This window comes from Pleurodeles waltl, chromosome 9 (genome assembly GCF_031143425.1).
Source record: "Pleurodeles waltl isolate 20211129_DDA chromosome 9, aPleWal1.hap1.20221129, whole genome shotgun sequence".
Classification (NCBI taxonomy): Eukaryota; Metazoa; Chordata; class Amphibia; order Caudata; family Salamandridae; genus Pleurodeles; species Pleurodeles waltl.
Genome location: NC_090448.1, coordinates 617014859 through 617033692, shown reverse-complemented (window position 1 = coordinate 617033692; position 18834 = coordinate 617014859). Strand labels below are relative to the sequence as shown.

Genomic DNA, 18834 nt, shown 5'->3' with positions numbered 1-18834 from the left:
CAGATGGCGTTCAACGGTGCCTGGTAGGAGAGATAATCAAGCGCTTTGATCAGAAGGGATACTGAATGGTGGCAATGAAGTTTATGTAGGTGAGAGTAGTCTTTGGTTTGCGTTTTGTGTACACAATTGATAGGGTCTAAGCATACACCGTAATTGGGTAATGATATACTGTGATATTGGGTGTGAACTGCTGTACTCAGATCACTGGCATGACCAGGGTTGAGTTCTCATCACCCAGGTAACAATACTTTCTTTGCCACTTGCAGGCTTCCGATGAACTTCTGAAGGAACACTACATTGACCTGAAGGATCGCCCTTTCTACTCCGGTTTGGTTTAATATATGGGCTCTGGCCCTGTTGTTCCTATGGTGAGTGTAGAATGGTCTATGATGTGTATATCCCTACTACTCTGAAATTATGGAGTTACTCTTCCATTTAAAGTTTTTTTTTTTAAATGGCATTTGTGTGCTGACCTAGAATTCCAATTTCCTCATACCAATAAAGATTCTTGAGTTAGCTCCAGCCAGCTTCCTAGAATGTGGAATGAAAAGACCAAAGTATGTCCTAAAAGATCCGTGTTTTATACCCTGAGGTAAACCAGGCCCTAGTTTCTGGGAACTACCTGGTGTAAATCCTCTTGGATGAGCCTGCCTCGGTTTTCAGTGCACAATAGTCTTGCAGCTGAACCAGTATGAACTCCTTTTTACTTGTACATCATGTTGTCCTAGCCCTTTGTTTCCTCCCTAGCTCTCTATAAATTGGTAATTAACATTGGTAACGTCTTTCTAGTTCATAGTCAATATTGTAGCCAGATTTCTCCTCTAGAATATTCCCTAGCACCATACTGGGTCCAGAGACTTTTTTTAAGCAATGCTCCCGGAGTACAAGTAGGTGGCATTATATGGCTTCATGGTGACTTCATACAGTGTTGTGGAGCCTCACATAAGCCCCACCCCTGCTTGCTGACATCATTTCTTGATCTTTTTCGATTCCCTCACATATAACATTTGAAGGAAAAAATATATTTACAGGTGATGGTGCGACTACTTAACTTGGGACCTTAAGGTGATCAGCAGACACCTCAGTAGAGGTGGGTGGACAGTGAGGAATCTGCATTTAGACTATTCACCAAGTAGCACCATTGTCTGGATATTTCAAACTGAAGATTCCTCATCTTAGGAATGGATGGGACCACCCAATGGTGGAGGGTCCTCTTACATGTTGAGAACCAAATAGGCTAAAGTCCCTCCTGTCAGATAGGTCTCAAGGTGAATTTCATGAATGTGTAGGAAAGTGCCACTGTTGGCATGGCTACTCCCCACTTTTCGCCTGGTGTTGATGCCAACTTTTATTGACGGTGTGCTAGGATCCTGCTAACCAGGTCCCAGCACCAGTGTTCTTTCCCAAAATCTGTACCTTTGTTTTCAGAATTGGCACACCCTTTGCACACAGGTATTCCCTTTGTAAAATGTATACCTGGTACAAAAGGGCTCCCTCACCAAGCACATGCACACTCCCTTTGCAGCTTGTGTATGCTGGTGGGGAGAAACAGGCAAGGCAGTTGACATGACCACCATTTCAGGGTGCCATGCCCACAAGCTACTGCCTGTGGCAAAAGGTAAGACACCCCTACAGCCCTAAGGCAGGGTGCACTATACCACAGGTGAGGGCATAGCTGCAGGAACCATATGCCCCTACAGTGTCTAAGTTAATTCTTGGACACTGTAAGTGCAGTGTGGCCATATTGAGTACAGGGTCTGGGAGTTTGTCATTATGAACTCCACAGCTCCAAAATGGTTTCACTGAATGCTGAGCAGTTTGGTATCCAACTTAGCACAGTGAACTCCCACTGATGACAGTGGAGTTTATTGAAAAAATGCACCAGGGGCATTTTAGAGATGCCCCCTGTATGTTAGCCAAACTACTAAAGCTGGACTGACTGGTCTTTGCCAGCCTGTTGCTTTCAGACATGTTTCTGACCACATGGGGTGGGAGCCTTTGTGCTCAGTGGTCAGAAACAAAGCCTGTCCTCGATGGAGGTGCTTTACACTTTCCCCTGCTGGAGCCGTACCAGCTGTTGGTGAGCCTCAAAGGCTCAAGCCTTGGGTTATAGTGCCCCAGGGCAACTCCAACTGGTGGAGTTGCCACCCCCTGGACAAAGCCCCACTTTTGGCAGCAAGTCTGGGAAAATTAGGGAACACCCAGAGAACCGACCATCCCATCCAGGAGCACCCCAAAGGTGTCCAGAGATGAGGTGACACCCCCCTTTGCAGAATCAATACCCTGTGTGACTCCTGGTTGGAGACTGCACTCATTGTCTACAGCTGGCATCTCCCTTTGGTATTAAGGTACTGATAGGTGGCTGAATACCAAAAAGATGCTTGTCTTGCCACTTCAGATGTATAGCCTCCTGGCACAATGTACTACACCACCATACATATTGCTGTACCACTTTAGTCATGTTGCTTGTTAAGATATGTGCCAGCCTTCCCTTAGTGGTTGGTAGTAAGGCTTTCAAGGCCAAACTGTTTTCCTGTCGCTCAGATTGGTGTTTCTCTGCGTCTTAAGAGAAGAAAACTCAGCTGGTTTGTACAGTCTAAGCAAAGGTCTGCTGAACATGACTTGAACCAAGTGGCCATGACAGTAAGGGCGTCATTAAATAGTAGCAGTGGCTCACATTTAGTTTGCCTTGTATTTTGCAAGTCCAGTTGACTTTGGCTTCCAGAGTAGGCAACTGTAAATCTAGGTGTTATCCTGCTCTGTGCACTTTTTTCTGTTAGACCAGATAGTGAGACAAGCTCTGAGGTATCTAGGCCTTTGGCATTTTGCAAGTCAAAATACAGCCCTCCTTTATAAAGAAGGGTAGACCAGGTTTTCCCCCTCCTTGTTAGTGTTAAGACATTGGCTATGATCCTGGAACACGTTTGAGCCAAAGTTGACTTCTGTTGTCTGACAGAGCTGGTTTGAAGGAAGAAGCTGAAAGTCTGGCCGCATAACCACTGGGTGTGCTTTAGTTATTTAATACTGCAGGGCTGGTGTGATCAGGTATTTGTTCTCACTGCCTACTTGAAGGTAGCAACTTTTGCTGTGTCAGTGATGGCTTGGGGAATTTGGGGCCTGCAAGGATTGACAGAACATCAGATTGTTTACGTGATATTGCAGTCTCTTGCCAGATTAAGTGGAGGTATAGAGGCCTGCTTGACTTTCTTGTGCTTATGGTATGTTTTCAACCTACCAGCAGATTTTGAGTGTGACTACCTTTGTGCGGGGCCTAAGACGTGACTGCAATCAAGAGCAGAACCTCTATCAAATGCAGCCTCTTGAGCCTGGCGACTTAAAGCTTTGCCTATTGATCCTAGATTCTTTGGGTGCGTAAGGTTGCACTTAATGCCTGAGTTTATGTAGCGCAAGGACCAGAGGCACATGTCGTTTAGGTCCATGACACATTTGTCTCCAGCAGTTTGGGGCTCAGCTTGAATCCTGACTTTTTCTGGGGAAATTACTTTCTTGGACCACTGTTTTTAGCCTGCTTGGGGTCTGTCAAAGATGTGGGTGGAAGTGGAGCTCTGGATCAGTCTAGGGGCACAGGAACCTAGAAATAGTTGTTGGTGCACATTGGATAGTGCTTGTGTGGCTCTTTCAAACTGCTGCAGAACCATATGGTGCCACCTACTCGCACATAAGCATTGCTGAAAGTCATTGGTTACATTACCTGTGGGCACACATCTATTGGTGTCGAAGCAATCTGTTGCAGTAGTTTGTATAGTCTACATGTTGAAAGTAGAATTATGCTTAGTTTGTGTAGGCACTGATGTTCAGGTCTTCAGGCATCTTACATGGTTACATTCAAGAACCCAAACTCTGTTAAGCTGATTCTTAAGTTTTATAACTAAAATCCAGAAGGATTAAGTAAGCGGGCGTTTCAGTGATAAAGACCACCTAGCAAATAACCTGTTTATGCTCCCCTCCTTCCACATCGGCCTTATTGGTGGCTCTCTCACAATAATTGCCTGGGTGATGTTTAATAGCTTAGACTTGGGGAAACTATTCCAAAATCTTGTCCTTTTCGGTTTGGGTTCTGCCAGGGTCTGGGTACAGTGGAGCAGTGCTTTAACCTTTATTGGCAAGTATACTGTCGCCAGGTGCTGCTGCTGTTATGGATTTGTCAATAGCGTTTGACTATCAATCGACCTAAACTGTGGCAGTTGGATTTGTGGGTTGAAGCCGCATTAGTGAAGTTTGTGTGTTAATCACACATAATTTAGTAGTGAGGGTTTGGTTCTACAGGAAAAATGTCTTGACTGTTAACCCCTTCCCTCCTCTTACCCCTAAGGGTACACCAAGGGTTTATTTCAGACCCCACCTGTCATATTAACAACCTGTGCCCCACCATAACCAAACTATCCAGTGATGGTCTTGGGGTCCCTATACTGGTACTGCTTTATGCAGGCAATGCAGTACTTGGGGCATAGACCCCAAGGAATTGCGTACACTGGTCAGGGCTCAAAAAATCATGTTACTCGACCTAACAGTAATGTACTTGACCCGTAAACAGGTCTCCAATTGTGATCCTAGGCAAATAGTTTAGTCACCTTGTTCTTAATCTCATATGATAGCACCTATGTAAGCTCAGCATTTCTGCAGTACAAAAACAATCTAGTCTTTAAGTAGACTAAAGCTTTCTGCATGTATCACAAGAATCTAGCCCATATACCCATGAGGTCTAGCCCACATAACCTAGGGCTTTAGTTTACTAACAACATTCCCATCAGGGCAGTAGTGTTTCTGTTTTTAATAAATATATTACTAAACCATGATGTGGTAACATACTGTCATCTACACACGCTCATTCCAAGAAATATCCAATAACCTCTCTGCTAATTACTGAAAACTATAGTGTATTAATCTCTGAAAATTCTGTTTCAGAAAACATCCTTTGCACCTCAACATGTAAAGTGTTCTGATTAATTTTCATCCTACTGAAATATTTTTAATCGCACAAAACAAAGGACTTCCAAACTACTGAAATATACTTACACATTTAAATGTGTTCGGAAAAACCTGACATCCTATATCCTTATATTTTTACATTTTAAGCAGGCGGTCCCACAGTTCACCTCAAAGTCCTGGAACTCTGCAGTCAGAAGGAAAATAAATTGTAAGAAAAACTGACTTTTGACCTCTCTGTGAACACAGAGCAAATTTGACATAACACTATTTAAAGGCATCTTTTATAGCCCCTCCACTTTTCAACTGAACACAACACCTGTTCAGTGGCAACTTGCCAAAAGGGATGAGAATAGCTCGACCTGATCAAAAAAGATGAGTGGTCAAGTGGATTTTTCGAGCTCTGCTGGTTGAATCATTTAACTCTTAAGGGGGGCTTACTTGACCTGGTCACCAGCTTTGGGGAGTCTCACATTATGGCATGTGGGCCAGACCAGAAAACTTTGCAGATTAATGGTGAAGGGGCACTCATTTGGCACGGTGTATGACTTTAACTACCTGGGTGTTGTTAACAATGCCAGTTTTGGGAACAGCAGATGGGCGTCTCGTCATTTTAATGGCATCGCGCTTCCAGTGTGCATTTGGTGCTGTAGCCTGGGTGAAATCCAGATTGTGTTGAATTAAGCAACTGGTTGGTCTCAAAGTAGCTGGAGAGTTGAACACATCCCTATTTTGGTTCAGGGTGGTGGATACTGCGTCGATGTTAATGAGCTTCCTTAGTACTTTGGTCTACTGGGGGTGCCAGACATCAGCATATCCCTGTGATGGGCTCTCAGAAGACTTTTAGCCATTTTGTTTCTTTAAAGCTATAAACCCTACTTTTGTATCACTATTAAACTATTTTAAAACCCTTGATTTTTAGCCAACTTTGGGATGCACCTCCAGTCTCTTAATGACATTTTGTGGCATTTGCTCCTTTCTAACTGCAACCGTAAGATGCAGGAACTTTAAGGGAGTTTAAGCTGTATATCTTTTCTTAGAAGTTAATCAATCAACATTAAAGTGCATCAAATCGTCTTGAGGTGCTGGAGATGTTGGCTGTTGCATGGTTTGTTCACTCAAATATCCAGGTCTTGAGTTATTTCCAGAATTGCTGGGGTGAGTGGGTGGTCCTGAGGTGCAGTGAAAGGCTGCTCAACGCCTTGGCAGCCAGGCGAGAAAGTGCCTCCTCTGTTGGTTGGTGGATCGGGGGGGTGTATTGGTGAGGAAGCAGAGGTCAGGAGTTTGCTGATGGATGCTTTTTCTTCATTGTGCAGGGCTTTGTGCGTGGGTCAGCATCTTTAACTGGTATCTCTTCTGGATCGGGAGTCAGTGTGGCTTCTTGAGGTGGGGTGTGATGTGGGTTCTTTTGATGAGGATGAGCTGCTGCTGACTTTCATAGGGTCACTGAATCTTTTTAATTCATCAAATATTAAAAATGAAATATAAAATGCATTACTGTCTATTTTGCCTATGTAACTGTTAAGCTTTTTTTATGTATGTACCTTTTTTATAGCCTCGGTAAGTTGGACAAAGGAACTTGGCTTGACTACCAGCAGACTCTGGCCTTTCACATGACCAAATCTTAACTTGTCAACAGCCATCCATCTGGCCACAAAGAACAGACTAGGTCTTCCATGGCTGTTTACCATCTTGCACAGTGCAGTCTGTGCACGTTCCGCTAGAGAACAGTGTCTTTCCAGATGCATATCATGCTTGGAGACTTGTAGAGCAGCCACAGTCTACACCACAATTAATTTTGTAAGGATTTTTCTGGCAAGATGCATCATTGATCCTTTATTTGAATCACCACTAACTTTCTCCTTCAAGTTTGCCCTGGCAAGTTTTAATTCCCTTTTGGGCGGGAGGAGGGGTTATGTGGGGGAGTGCTATCCGTACTCTAGTTGGGAGGGACAGCAAAAGAGCAAGTACAGGCATCAAAATCCTGTATTTATTTCTGCTCTGCCTACCTTTGTGTAGGCATAGGCTGCTCCGCAACTATTCAGCACATGACAAACATGGGAACTGGGGCTCAGATTGACTGCACAGGTAAGATGGAGCCTCCATGCAAGCTGATCTGTTGTACTTGATACTTGCGCATACGGGGACATCTCTTCAGTCTCGCATTCAGTTGAGTAAAAGCAGCACCATGTATTAGAATCACCCTTATAATGTTTTGCAGTTCTAACAAACTTTAATGTTTCCCATGTGATTGCTTGGGTAGTTTAACTTGAGAATTCACTCCACGTGAATGCCATACATTTACTGGTAGAATATGTACAGTAGGAGCTCTGTGCAGTGGAATTCCAGTGGACAAACACGATGGGTCGTGTTTAATTGACCATGTGACAATTATTTTTTGCTTGAAGGTTACTGCTTACTTTTTTCAGGTCTGGGAAGGATTTAATGTGGTGAAGACTGGCAGGGTAATGCTGGGAGAGACCAACCCTGTTGATTCCAGGCCTGGGACCATCCGGGGAGACTTCTGCGTCCATGTTGGCAGGTACGTGATGAAAATGGTGTGCATGTGGCCCAGGGAGGAACGTCTTTGCGGGCATCAAATGAGTCACTCACTCCCTGTGGATATGAACACATGATGAAAAGGTTTCCCTGAAGAGGGCTTCCCTCTGTATTTTTGTCATTGCTCTCATGTGATTAATTGCCGCTGTAAGAAAATGTGCAGTTCTGGTACAGAGGACTAATTAATGCATTTACTCCTCTTCCCCCCCCCCCCCCTTTCCGGGAAAAGTCTCCTTGGCCCCAGAGTGCACGGCCAGTAAAAAAAAACACTCCAAACGAGAACACGATTGACTTAATACAAAGTGTGTAGTTTTAAAGAATTGCAGGTGAGACTGATCACGCAATGGAGACTTGCATTATTTGCGCTAGTGCTGCGTTTATGGGAGTGTTGGTTTTAGTCGATTTTAGTCTGTTAAAGGCAGCTTACTCGTGGGCTTTTCTGGCAGTTGCTGGCTAGTGTGTTCTGATTCCAGATTGGTTGGCCTCCCTTAAACCCCAACCCGCCTGCCCCCGGCCCCCACACAGCTTTTTTCCTTTTCAGTTTTCCTTGTTGCAGAGGCATTTACTTTGATAATTCAGTGGCAGCCATCCTTTCAGACTCCTCGTAAGCAGATTGGAACAATGTGTACAGGGAACGGGCATCTGTTTTTATCTCCTGCTTTATGTAAAGTGTTTAGGCTTTGTCAACTTGCTTGTTTAACAAGCCTTTTCCCTCTAAGATAAGCATATTCCCGAAGCTGGATGGAGGAGACCCCGCCTTTAAAGCGGGGGCAAAGTAGATGAGGCTCCGTTAGAAATTCACTTGGCTCTTTTGCTAAGAGTAGCTTTTTTTTTCAACGTGAAAAAGATTTTGAGCTGAGGCCTGCCTCTGGTCTTCTGTTATCACTATCCAGTGCGCTGAGCAAGTTGCCCCCTCCACCCCCAGTGGTCCTTCTTGATAGATCTAACCACTGAGTGCCAGAAGGGAGGTAGACACCTGTTAGAAGTCTGCCAACAGCTCCATTTTCATAGAGATTGGACGACAGATTTAAGGTGTTGTAACAGAATTGCCAGTGTTTGTATGATCAGTTCCTTTGTAGTATTGTGTTGTGCATAGATTAAAGTACCTTTTTGTAAACTGAGTTGGAACAGTCGGTTCTAGAGCTGGTGATTGGGTTTTAAGCTTGTGCTTTTCAATTAGTCATGAGGGCTGTGATTATGTATCGCAGTCACTTGCTGAGGGCGTATTTGGCCCAGTTTGCAGAACCATAGCAGCGCGGACGGACTCCGGGACAACGTAGGCAAATTACCCCTGTTCCCATGGCAGAGGCCTTGCAGCCATGTTTGCCCCCCCCCCCGCCCTACTAGAACACTGCCTGATATGGAAATGACTGCCATGCGAGGCTGATTTGAAACCAGCTCGTTCAAATCGCATCTCAGTTAAGTGAACAATGAAAGCTTATCTATTTGTGGTGTGGTTTTTTCCATTCTTATTTCAACTCTTTCCCTAGTAGTCCAACCTTAAGCTTTTTGTGTGGGATGACGGTAAATTAATACACGCTCATTAATCTCTTCTGCCTCCTAGTCCCTTTATTGCTGACTGTGGGCACGGACCTATCTTGTTCTGATGCAGGCAGGTTACTTGAACGAAACCATCCAAGATGTTAAAACTACTTGTATCGAAAGCAGTTTTTACCAAGCCCACATGTCTATCAATTTGCTGTTTTTTCCAGTATGTGTAGTCTTCAGGTTTCGCATATCTGCACTGTCCTCGGTTTTGTGAACCCTTCAAACTGTCGTAATGGTGTGCATCAAATGTAGGTGCTGCTCTTTGCACTCTAATGTCTGTTTCCTCCCATAGGAACATATGCCATGGCAGTGACTCTGTGGAAAGTGCCAAAAAGGAGATCAACTTGTGGTTCAAGCCAGAAGAGCTGATTTCTTACACTAGCTGTGCCAACGAATGGATCAACGAGGGGAACTGAGGCAAAGGGTCCCATCATTGCCTCTTCGTTTAAAGATCATTCCCTTGGGGGAGCACCTTAAGCTTTTTATTGCCTTGTATTTCTCAGCTCGAAGCAATTTGTAATAAACACTTTGCCGGGCGTGTTTGCTTTTATGGGTGTTTTGTGACCTCACATGTTCTTGTTTAGTTGGGTGCAATGTAAACAGAAGTTTAAAAGGGTGATCAGTTATTTTTTAAAGTTCTTTATTGGTATTTCAATGTGTCAGCAATGGTAAGACTGACAACAGCATGTGCGCTACAAACCTTGCTACGGGGAAGGTCCTGTGTGGGGCCCCAACTGGTGCCGTCTCGCTTTATGTGGATGACGCCCTAGCGTACGAGAGACCACACAACAGCTGCCTATTTTTTTGGTTTCTTGGATCTCTGGAACCAAGACAAGTCTCCAACTGAACTAGGGCAACTCCTGTCTTTCCCCCGCGGAGGGTTTAACACATGGCTGCAGAAGACTTGGAGACTGACCGCCTAACTTGGCAATATGAGATGCTCTGCTACCGTGGGGGGGTGAATGGTCAGACCTTCTTGACAGGAACTATGGCAGGAGCCCGACGTCACTGCAGCTGTCCTGGAGCCTCTGGATGCAATAGCCCTTGTTCTTCCCCCTGCCTGCCCCCTTGCAATATATTTTAAAAATGCTGATACCACCACACCTTCTATTACTTTGTAGCAGTGCCAGTGATGCGCACCAGGGTCTTTAGTGACCTAGAGACTAATTTTTGACCTAATCTGTTCAGGAGACCACAAAAGGAGACTTCACAACCAGTTATTAGAAAAAATAAACTGTATTGCATAACACATAAGTAGACCAAAAAGACAAATCAGTAATAAACTGCTAAGCAAGTAGTTGTCAGATAATGAGTGCAAACACAAAGAATAATTTCCCACTTGCACATGTCATAAAACACATCCTCTCTGTGCGCACAAAGCAGATTATGAGAATATTCACATTACCCAAGTGAGGCAAAAACAACACATTACATCAGTTTGGGAAATATAGCAAAAACTGAGGATGAAAGAACAGTGAAATGTGGCATCTTCCTTGGGTTGTGGAGCCGCCCCCCCCCCCCCCCCCCCCCCCCCCCCCCCCAGGCAAAGGATAGTGCTCTGCGGGGGGGGTTTCCTCCTCCGCAACTCCCCCCTGCTTCTCCTCTCTGGAATCATGGCTGGCCCCTGGGAGAGCACTGGGGACACCCAGAGATGGGAAAACAGCAGCATACCAGACCACAGTGTCACTTTACAGAGTGGCAGTCCCTTTAGCCACCCAACAATCAGTAGGCAGCGGATCCCTCTTGGCACTACACTAGTCCTCTGTAGTATGCAGAGCCAGCAGCGTCTGGTTACAAATCCCACACAGTGCCTTGAAACATTGGGCACAACCCACTATACTTATACTCAGCTTCTAGAAGTGGGTAGAAGTTTCCTACCGGCTCTAACCAGTTCCAGAAATGCCTATTCTCCTCCACACTTGGTCCAGACATCAGTAGGGGGGTAAACAAGCTTGTCAGGGCAGGACACGGTTTATACAAATGTGAGTGAGCACTGCCTCTACCAACCCAGGAAGACCACTTAGTATGCAGATGTATCCTCTGTTACAACTGGCCCCTCCTGTGTGATGGCTGTCTGGAAAGTATGCACCAAGTGAAGCTGTCACTCTACCCCAGTTGTTGATTGGAGTCATGCTGTAAAATCACAAGGGTCATAAGCACAGAAAAATGCCCACTTTCTAAGATTGGAATTTATAAACTGTTAATATGGAATCCGCAGTAAGCAGCATTTCTCACTGCCATTTCAACCAGACCGAATATGCCCACGCTCAAAGATTAGAAAATACCACTTAGTCATATGCAGGGGCATTCCTAATGCTACCCTATGAGAGGCAGCAGTGAGAAACCAAATACCAGGACATACCACACAAAAAGGCACATGTCCTACAGCTTACCTACACAGCGCCATGCCCATAAGGCTACCAAGGGGCTTCCTTAGGGATGACCTCAATGTAGTAAAAGTGGAGTTACTGGCAAACAAATATAGATTCTGAACCACTGTGGCGGTAAACTGCACACAGGCTCTGCAGTGGCAGGCATGAGACCGGTTTGAAAGGCTACTTTTGTGGGTGGCGCAAGTTGCGCTGCAGGCCAGCTAGTAGCATTTAATGTACATGTCCTGGCTATAAGGGATACCACTATACAAGAGGCTTGCAGGTAAATTAAATGAGCCAATCAGGTGTAAGCAGTCATTTCACATTTGGAAGGGAAAGCATATGCACTTTAACACTGGTCATCAGTGATAAAGTGCCCAGAGCCCTAAAGTGAACAAAAAGTCAGAAAAAGGGGAGGAGGCGGGCAAAAAGTTGGGGGATGACCCCGTAAAAAGGGCCAGGCCCCAAGGCTTGTTTCACTGTTTTATTGAAAGTGATTACGTTGTCATTTAAAAAAATATATATAATTACTGGAAAGCAAAAAGCTTTTAACTGTAGGAATAATGCAAATACAGTTTCTGAACACAACACTTTGCAGGGTTGGCAACTATGTATTTCTAAAAGGAAGACCACTTGAACGTCCTTGTGCCTTAAAGCCTCAAACTTAATTCCAAAATTGTGACTTTAACTCCAGTGAAAGTAAGCTCACAAACTGGTGAACAGTTATGTTTTCAGCGGTTTGTTCTGGTGGCTGCTTTAGTGACTGACTGCAATACCACCAGTGTGCCCTTGGTCAGAATTAAGTGTTTCCAAAACCGGATTAAATTGTCCAGACGTCTTCCAGCATTTAATCAGTTTACAAAAGCCATACAGTTGTTAAATTCTTTAGCTTACTGTCATGTCTTAAAGTTGGGTCAAACAACTGTTACTTCCTCTGAGGTCAATGGCGAATTGGCCAAAATGAACAAAATACAATTCACAAGTGTAAATAATTACCGAAAATCAGCCTGAATGGATGTTGATTGATTTGTGCAGTAAAAACCACACCACTGAACCCATTTTTATGCTAAACTGCCAGCATGTAAGCAGCATAGATGAAGTAATATTCCTTTTATTGATTTTTACCATGCTACTTCACCCTTATACGCAGCAAACTTAACCCCCAAAGAAAAAAAGCACACTGCAGATCGTATGCAGCTAATAAAATACAAGCCCCTCCACAAATTTGTGAACCAAGTCTATAGAGCATGAGCACAAGATAAACAGATAAAAGCGGTCAGCAATTATCGGTTGAAGTATTACAAAGGTTACAGTACAATGTCTTCTTTTAGCTCTTAAAATGCATAGGGTTAGACTAGAACCGGGAGCCCTGTTTCGTAGCCAGTGGGAAAAAGTTCAAGTGAATACTTCAGTGAAGTGCGGAGCAAGCCATACCCTAGTGATATCCAGCCATCAATAGGTTCAGCCTATAAATACCAATACATTTTGCAGTGCAGATGCATAACAACATTGTTTTACTTATAGCATATCTATAAACATTGCTATAAAGTGCAAATGCATAATCACCATAACATATCCATAATACATCAGGTGACCTGTGGAAATCATCAGTAGCAAAGAACATGAACTAAAGCATCAATCGGTTGTGAAGTGCAGGTGCATAACAGTAGTATGGTCAGAGTAGCTGCTAATCTCAACAGTGTTATAAATTGCAGCTCCATAATCACTGTAAATCATCGTATAACAATAAACGTTATCTGTGAAGAAACAAAAAGGGCCCATGTGATCTTAAGACTGCCTAGTATGTCACCCAGACAGCTACCTCTATTGCCTTCCACCTTGATTATCTCATTGCCTAGTCAAACCTTCCAACCAATTAACAGGTGACCAAATCATGACCTCACACAGCTGCTTGTTGCACCCCTTGCATTATACAAATTGTTTTCCACCTTGTATACTGCTTTAATTCTAGACCTCCACATTGAAAATGATTGGGGCTCTGGATTAAGCATTCTGATGAAGTGCAGAGTTGGGCCACCACCATAGCAACAAATAATAAATATGCCTCTTTACTGCATCATTGTCCTCAGAGCCATCCATCACCCCCAAAATCATTAATACTGGGGTGATCTGGACCTGCCCTCCAATGATAGATCCCATAAAGGTCCCAATATCACGCATCAAAGAATCTAATTTGGGACATGAAAAGAACATACAATCTCGACCTGCTCCCATCCACATCGATTGCAGTTACCGCTAGACCTACCACCCCATTTAGTCATTTTAGGCAGGGTGTAGTATAAGTTGGAATATGGACTTAGTGTTGACTTTTTAAGCCAGTGTAGGAAGTTGGCTCTGTATGCACTATTTCAAAGTAAGGAATAGTATGCAGAGTCCAAGGGTTCCCCTTAGAGGTAAGATAGTGGCAAAAAGAGATAATTCTAATGCTCTGTTTTGTGGTAGTGTGGTCGAGCAGTAGGCTTATCAAAGGAGTAATGTTAAGCATTTGTACACACAAGCTGTAAATGGAGAACACACACTCGGAGACAATTCCAGGCCAATAGGTTTTTGTATAGAAAAATATATTTTCTTAGTTTATTTTAAGAACCACAGGTTCAAGAGTTACATGTAATACTTCAAATGAAAGGTATTGCAGGTAGGTACTTTAGGAACTTTGAATTAGCAAAATAGCATATACAGTTTTCACATAAATGACATATAGCTATTTTAAAACTAGACAGTGCAATTTTAAACAGTTCCTGGGGGGAGTAAGTTTGTTAATTTTTGCAGGTAGGTAAACCACCTATGGGGTTCAAGTTTGGGTCCAAGGTAGCCCACCGTTGGGGGTTCAGGGCAACCCCAAAGTTACCACACCAGCCACTCAGAGCCGGTCAGGTGCAGAGGTCAAAGTGGTGCCCAAAACGCATAGGCTTCAATGGAGAAGGGGGTGCCCCGGTTCCAGTCTGCCAGCTGGTAAGTACCCGCGTCTTCTGATGGCAGACCAGGGGGTTTTGTAGGGCACCGGGGGGGACAAAAGTCCACACAAAAAGTACACCCTCAGCGGCACGGGGCGGCCAGGTGCAGTGTGCAAACAAGCGTTGGGTTTTCAATAGAAAGCAATGGGAGACCAAGGGGTCTCTTCAGCGATGCAGGCAAGGGGGGGGGCTCCTCTGGGTAGCCACCACCTGGGCAAGGGAGAGGGCCACCTGGGGGTCGCTCCTGTACTGGAGGTCGGATCCTTCAGGTCCTGGGGGCTGCGAGTGCAGAGTCTTTACCAGGCGTCGGGTCTTTTGAAGCAGGCAGTCGCGGTCAGGGGGAGCCTCTGGATTCCCTCTGCAGGTGTCGCTGTGGGGGTTCAGGGGGGTCAACTCTGGCTACTCACGGTCTCGTAGTCGCCGGGGAGTCCGCCCCGAAGTGGTTGTTCTCCACAAGTCGAGCCGGGGGCGTCTGGTGCAGAGTAGCAAATCTCACGCTTCTGGCGGGAAACGCAAGTTGCTTCTTTGTTGCAAAGTTGCAGTCTTTGGTGAACAGAGCCGCTGTCCTCAGGAGTTCTTGGTCCTTCTAGATGCAGGGCAGTCCTCTGAGAATTCAGAGGTCTCTGGTCCCTGTGGAAAGCATTGCTGGAGCAGTGTCTTTAGTAGTGGGGAGACAGGCCGGTAGAGCTGGGGCCAAAGCAGTTGGTGTCTCCGTCTTCTCTGCAGGGTTTTTCAGCTTAGCACTCCTCTTCTTAGGTTGCAGGAATCTGAGTTCCTAGATTCTGGGAAACTCCTAAATGCTGAATTTAGGGGTGTGTTTAGGTCTGGGGGGGTTAGTAGCCAATGGCTACTAGCCCTGAGGGTGGCTACACCCTCTTTGTGCCTCCTCCCTGAGAGGACGGGGGCACATTCCTATCCCTATTGGGGGAATCCTCCATCTGCAAGATGGAGGATTTCTAAAAGTCAGAGTCAACTCAGCTCAGGATGCATTAGGGGCTGGTCTGACTGGCCAGTGACGACTCCTTGTTTTTCTCTTTATCTCCTCCTGCGGGCCGTGGCCGTAGGGGGCAGGCAGCTCCACTAGCTGGAGTGCCCTGGGGTGCTGTAACAAAGGGGGTGAGCCTTTGAGGCTCCCCGCCAGGTGTTACAGTTCCTGCAGGGGGAGGTGTGAAGCACCTCCACCCAGTACAGGCTTTGTTACTAGCCACAGAGTGACAAAGGCACTCTCCCCATGTGGCCAGCAACATGTCTGGGGTGTGGCAGGCTGCTAAAACCAGTCAGCCTACACGGGTAGTCGGTTAAGGTTTCAGGGGGCACCTCTAAGGTGCCTTCTGGGGTGTATGTTACAATAAAATGTACACTGGCATCAGTGTGCATTTATTGTGCTGAGAAGTTTGATACCAAACTTCAGTTTTCAGTGTAGCCATTATGGTGCTGTGGAGTTAGTGCATGACAGACTCCCAGACCATATACTCTTATGGCTACCCTGCACTTACAATGTCTAAGGTTTTGCTTAGACACTGTAGTGGCATAGTGCTCATGCACTTATGCCCTCACCTATGGTATAGTGCACCCTGCCTTAGGGCTGTAAGGCCTGCTAGAGGGGTGACTTATCTATACTTCATAGGCAGTGTGAGGTTGGCATGGCACCCTGAGGGGAGTGTCATGTCGACTTAGTTGTTTTATCCTCAGTAGAACACACAAGCTGGCAAGCAGTGTCTGTGCTGAGTGAGGGGTCCCCAAGGTGGCATAAGATATGTTGCAGTCCTTAGAGACCTTCCCTGGCATCAGGGCCCTTGGTACCAGTTACATGGGACTTACCTGGATGCCAGGGTGTGCCAATTGTGGAAACAAAAGTACAGGTTAGGGAAAGAACACTGGTGCTGGGGCCTGGTTAGCAGTCCTAAGCACACTTTCAAAACAGAACTTGGCATCAGCAAAGGCAAAAAGTCAGGGGGTAACCATGCCAAAGAGGCGTTTCCTTACACAACCCCCCCAAAAGAAAGAGGATGAGACTAACCTTTACCAAGAGTCTTCATTTTCTAAGTGGAAGAACCTGGAAAGGCCATCTGCATTGGCATGGCAGTCCCAGGTCTGTGTTCAACTATAAAGTCCATTCCCTGTAGGGAGATGGACCACCTCAACAGTTTTAGATTTTCACCTTTCATTTGCATCAGCCATCTGAGAGGTCTGTGGTCAGTTTGAACAACAAAGTGAGTACCAAAGAGGTATGGTCTCGGCTTCTTCAGGGACCAAACCACAGCAAAGGCCTCCCTCTCAATGGCACTCCAACGCTGCTCCCTGGGGAGTAACCTCCTGCTAATGAAAGCAACAGGCTGGTCAAGGCCATCATCATTTGTTTGGGACAAAACTGCCCCTATCCCATGTTCAGAGGCATCTGTCTGCACAATGAACTGCTTGGAGTAATCTGGAGCTTTTAGAACTGGTGCTGTGCACATTGCTTGTTTCAGGGTGTCAAAGGCCTGTTGGCATTCTACAGTCCAGTTGACCTTCTTGGGCATTTTCTTGGAGGTAAGTTCTGTGAGGGCTGTCACTATGGATCCATATCCCTTCACAAACCTCCTGTAATACCCAGACAGGCCAAGGAATGCCCTGACTTGAGTCTGGGTTTTTGGAGCTGCCCAGTCCAGAATAGTCGATCTTAAGCTGGAGTGGCTGAACTTGGCCTCCACCTACAAGGTGTCCCAGGTAAACCACAGTTCCCTGCCCCATCTGGCATTTGGATACCTTGATAGAGAGGCCTGTTGATTGCAGAGCCTTCAAAACCTTCAGGTGGACCAGGTGATCCTGCCAGCTGGAGCTAAAGACCGCAATATCGTCAAGATAAGCTGCACTAAAGGACTCCAAGCCAGCAAGGACTTGATTCACCAACCTTTGGAAGGTGGCAGGGGCATTCTTTAAACTAAAAGTTATAACAGTAAACTGATAATGCCCATCAGGTGTGGAGAATGCTGTCTTTTCTTTTGCTCCTGGTGCCATTTTGATTTGCCAGTACCCTGCTGTTAAGTCAAAGGTACTTAAGAATTTGGCAGCACGTAATTTGTCAATGAGTTCATCTGCTCTTTGAATGCGATGGGCATCTGTCTTGGTGACAGAATTAAGTCCTCTGTAGTCCACACAAAACCTCGTCTCTCTCTTTCCATCTTTGGTGTGAGGTTTGGGGACTAAGACCACTGGGCTAGCCCAGGGGCTGTCAGAATGCTCAATGACTCCCAATTCCAGCATCTTGTGGACTTCCACCTTGATGCTTTCCTTAACTTGGTCAGACTGTCTGAATATTTTGTTTTTGACAGGCATGCTGTCTCCTGTGTCCACATCCTGGGTACACAAGTGTGTCTGACCAGGGGTTAGGGAAAAGAGCTCAGCAAACTGTTGTAGGACCTTCCTACAGTCAGATTGCTGTTGGCCAGAGAGGGTGTCTGAATAGATCACTCAATCAACTGAGCCATCTTTAGGGTCTGTGGAGAGGAGATCAGGGAGAGGTTCACTCTCAGCTTCCTGGTCCTCATCTGTTACCATTAACAGATTCACATCAGCCCTGTCATTGAAGAGCTTGAGGCAGTTCACATGGATCACCCTCTTAGGGGTCCTGTTAGTGCCTAGGTCCACCAGGTAGGTTACCTGACTCTTCTTTTCTAGCACTGGGTAAGGGCCACTCCATCTGTCTGGAAGTCCCCTGGGAGCCACAGGTTCCAAAACCCAGACTTTCTGCCCTGGTTGAAATTCAACCATTGCAGCCTTTTGGTCATACCAAAACGTCTGGAGCTGTTGGCTGGCCTCAAGGTTTTTGCTTGCCCTTTCCATGTACTCTGCCATCCTCGAACGTAGGCCAAGTACATATTCCACTATATCTTGCTTAGGCTCATGAAGAGGTCTCTCCCAGCCTTCTTTCACAAGAGCTAGTGGTCCCCTTACAGGATGGCCAAACAGAAGTTCAAAGGGGGGAAACCCTACTCCTTTCTGAGGCACCTCTCTGTAAGCGAAAAGCAGACATGGCAAGAGGACATCCCATCTCCTTTTGAGTTTTTCAGGGAGCCCCATGATCATGCCTTCCAATGTTTTGTTGAATCTCTCAACAAGACCATTGGTTTGTGGATGGTATGGTGTCGTGAATTTGTAAGTCACCCCACACTCATTCCACATGTGTTTCAGGTATGCTGACATAAAGTTAGTACCTCTGTCAGACACCACCTCCTTAGGAAAACCCACTCTGGTAAAAATACCAATGAGTGCCTTGGCTACTGCAGGGGCAGTAGTCGACCTAAGGGGAATTGCTTCAGGGTATCTAGTAGCATGATCCACTACTACTAGTATGTACAGGTTCCCTGAGGCTGTGGGAGGTTCAAGTGGACCCACTATGTCCACACCCACTCTTTCAAAGGGGACCCCCACCACTGGAAGTGGAATGAGGG

General features: G+C 45.7%; 1 protein-coding gene across 1 annotated transcript; it reads left to right on the top strand.

Annotated features, from left to right (window-relative positions):
- The first annotated feature begins 238 nt into the window (after positions 1–238).
- LOC138259738 (nucleoside diphosphate kinase B-like) lies at positions 239–9592 on the top strand. The gene is made up of 3 exons (XM_069207630.1): positions 239–368; positions 7377–7489; positions 9347–9592. Exons 1-3 carry the CDS (start codon positions 342–344, stop codon positions 9468–9470), a joined length of 264 nt encoding a protein of 87 aa, XP_069063731.1. The 5' UTR covers positions 239–341; the 3' UTR covers positions 9471–9592.
- Positions 9593–18834: the final 9242 nt, after the last annotated feature.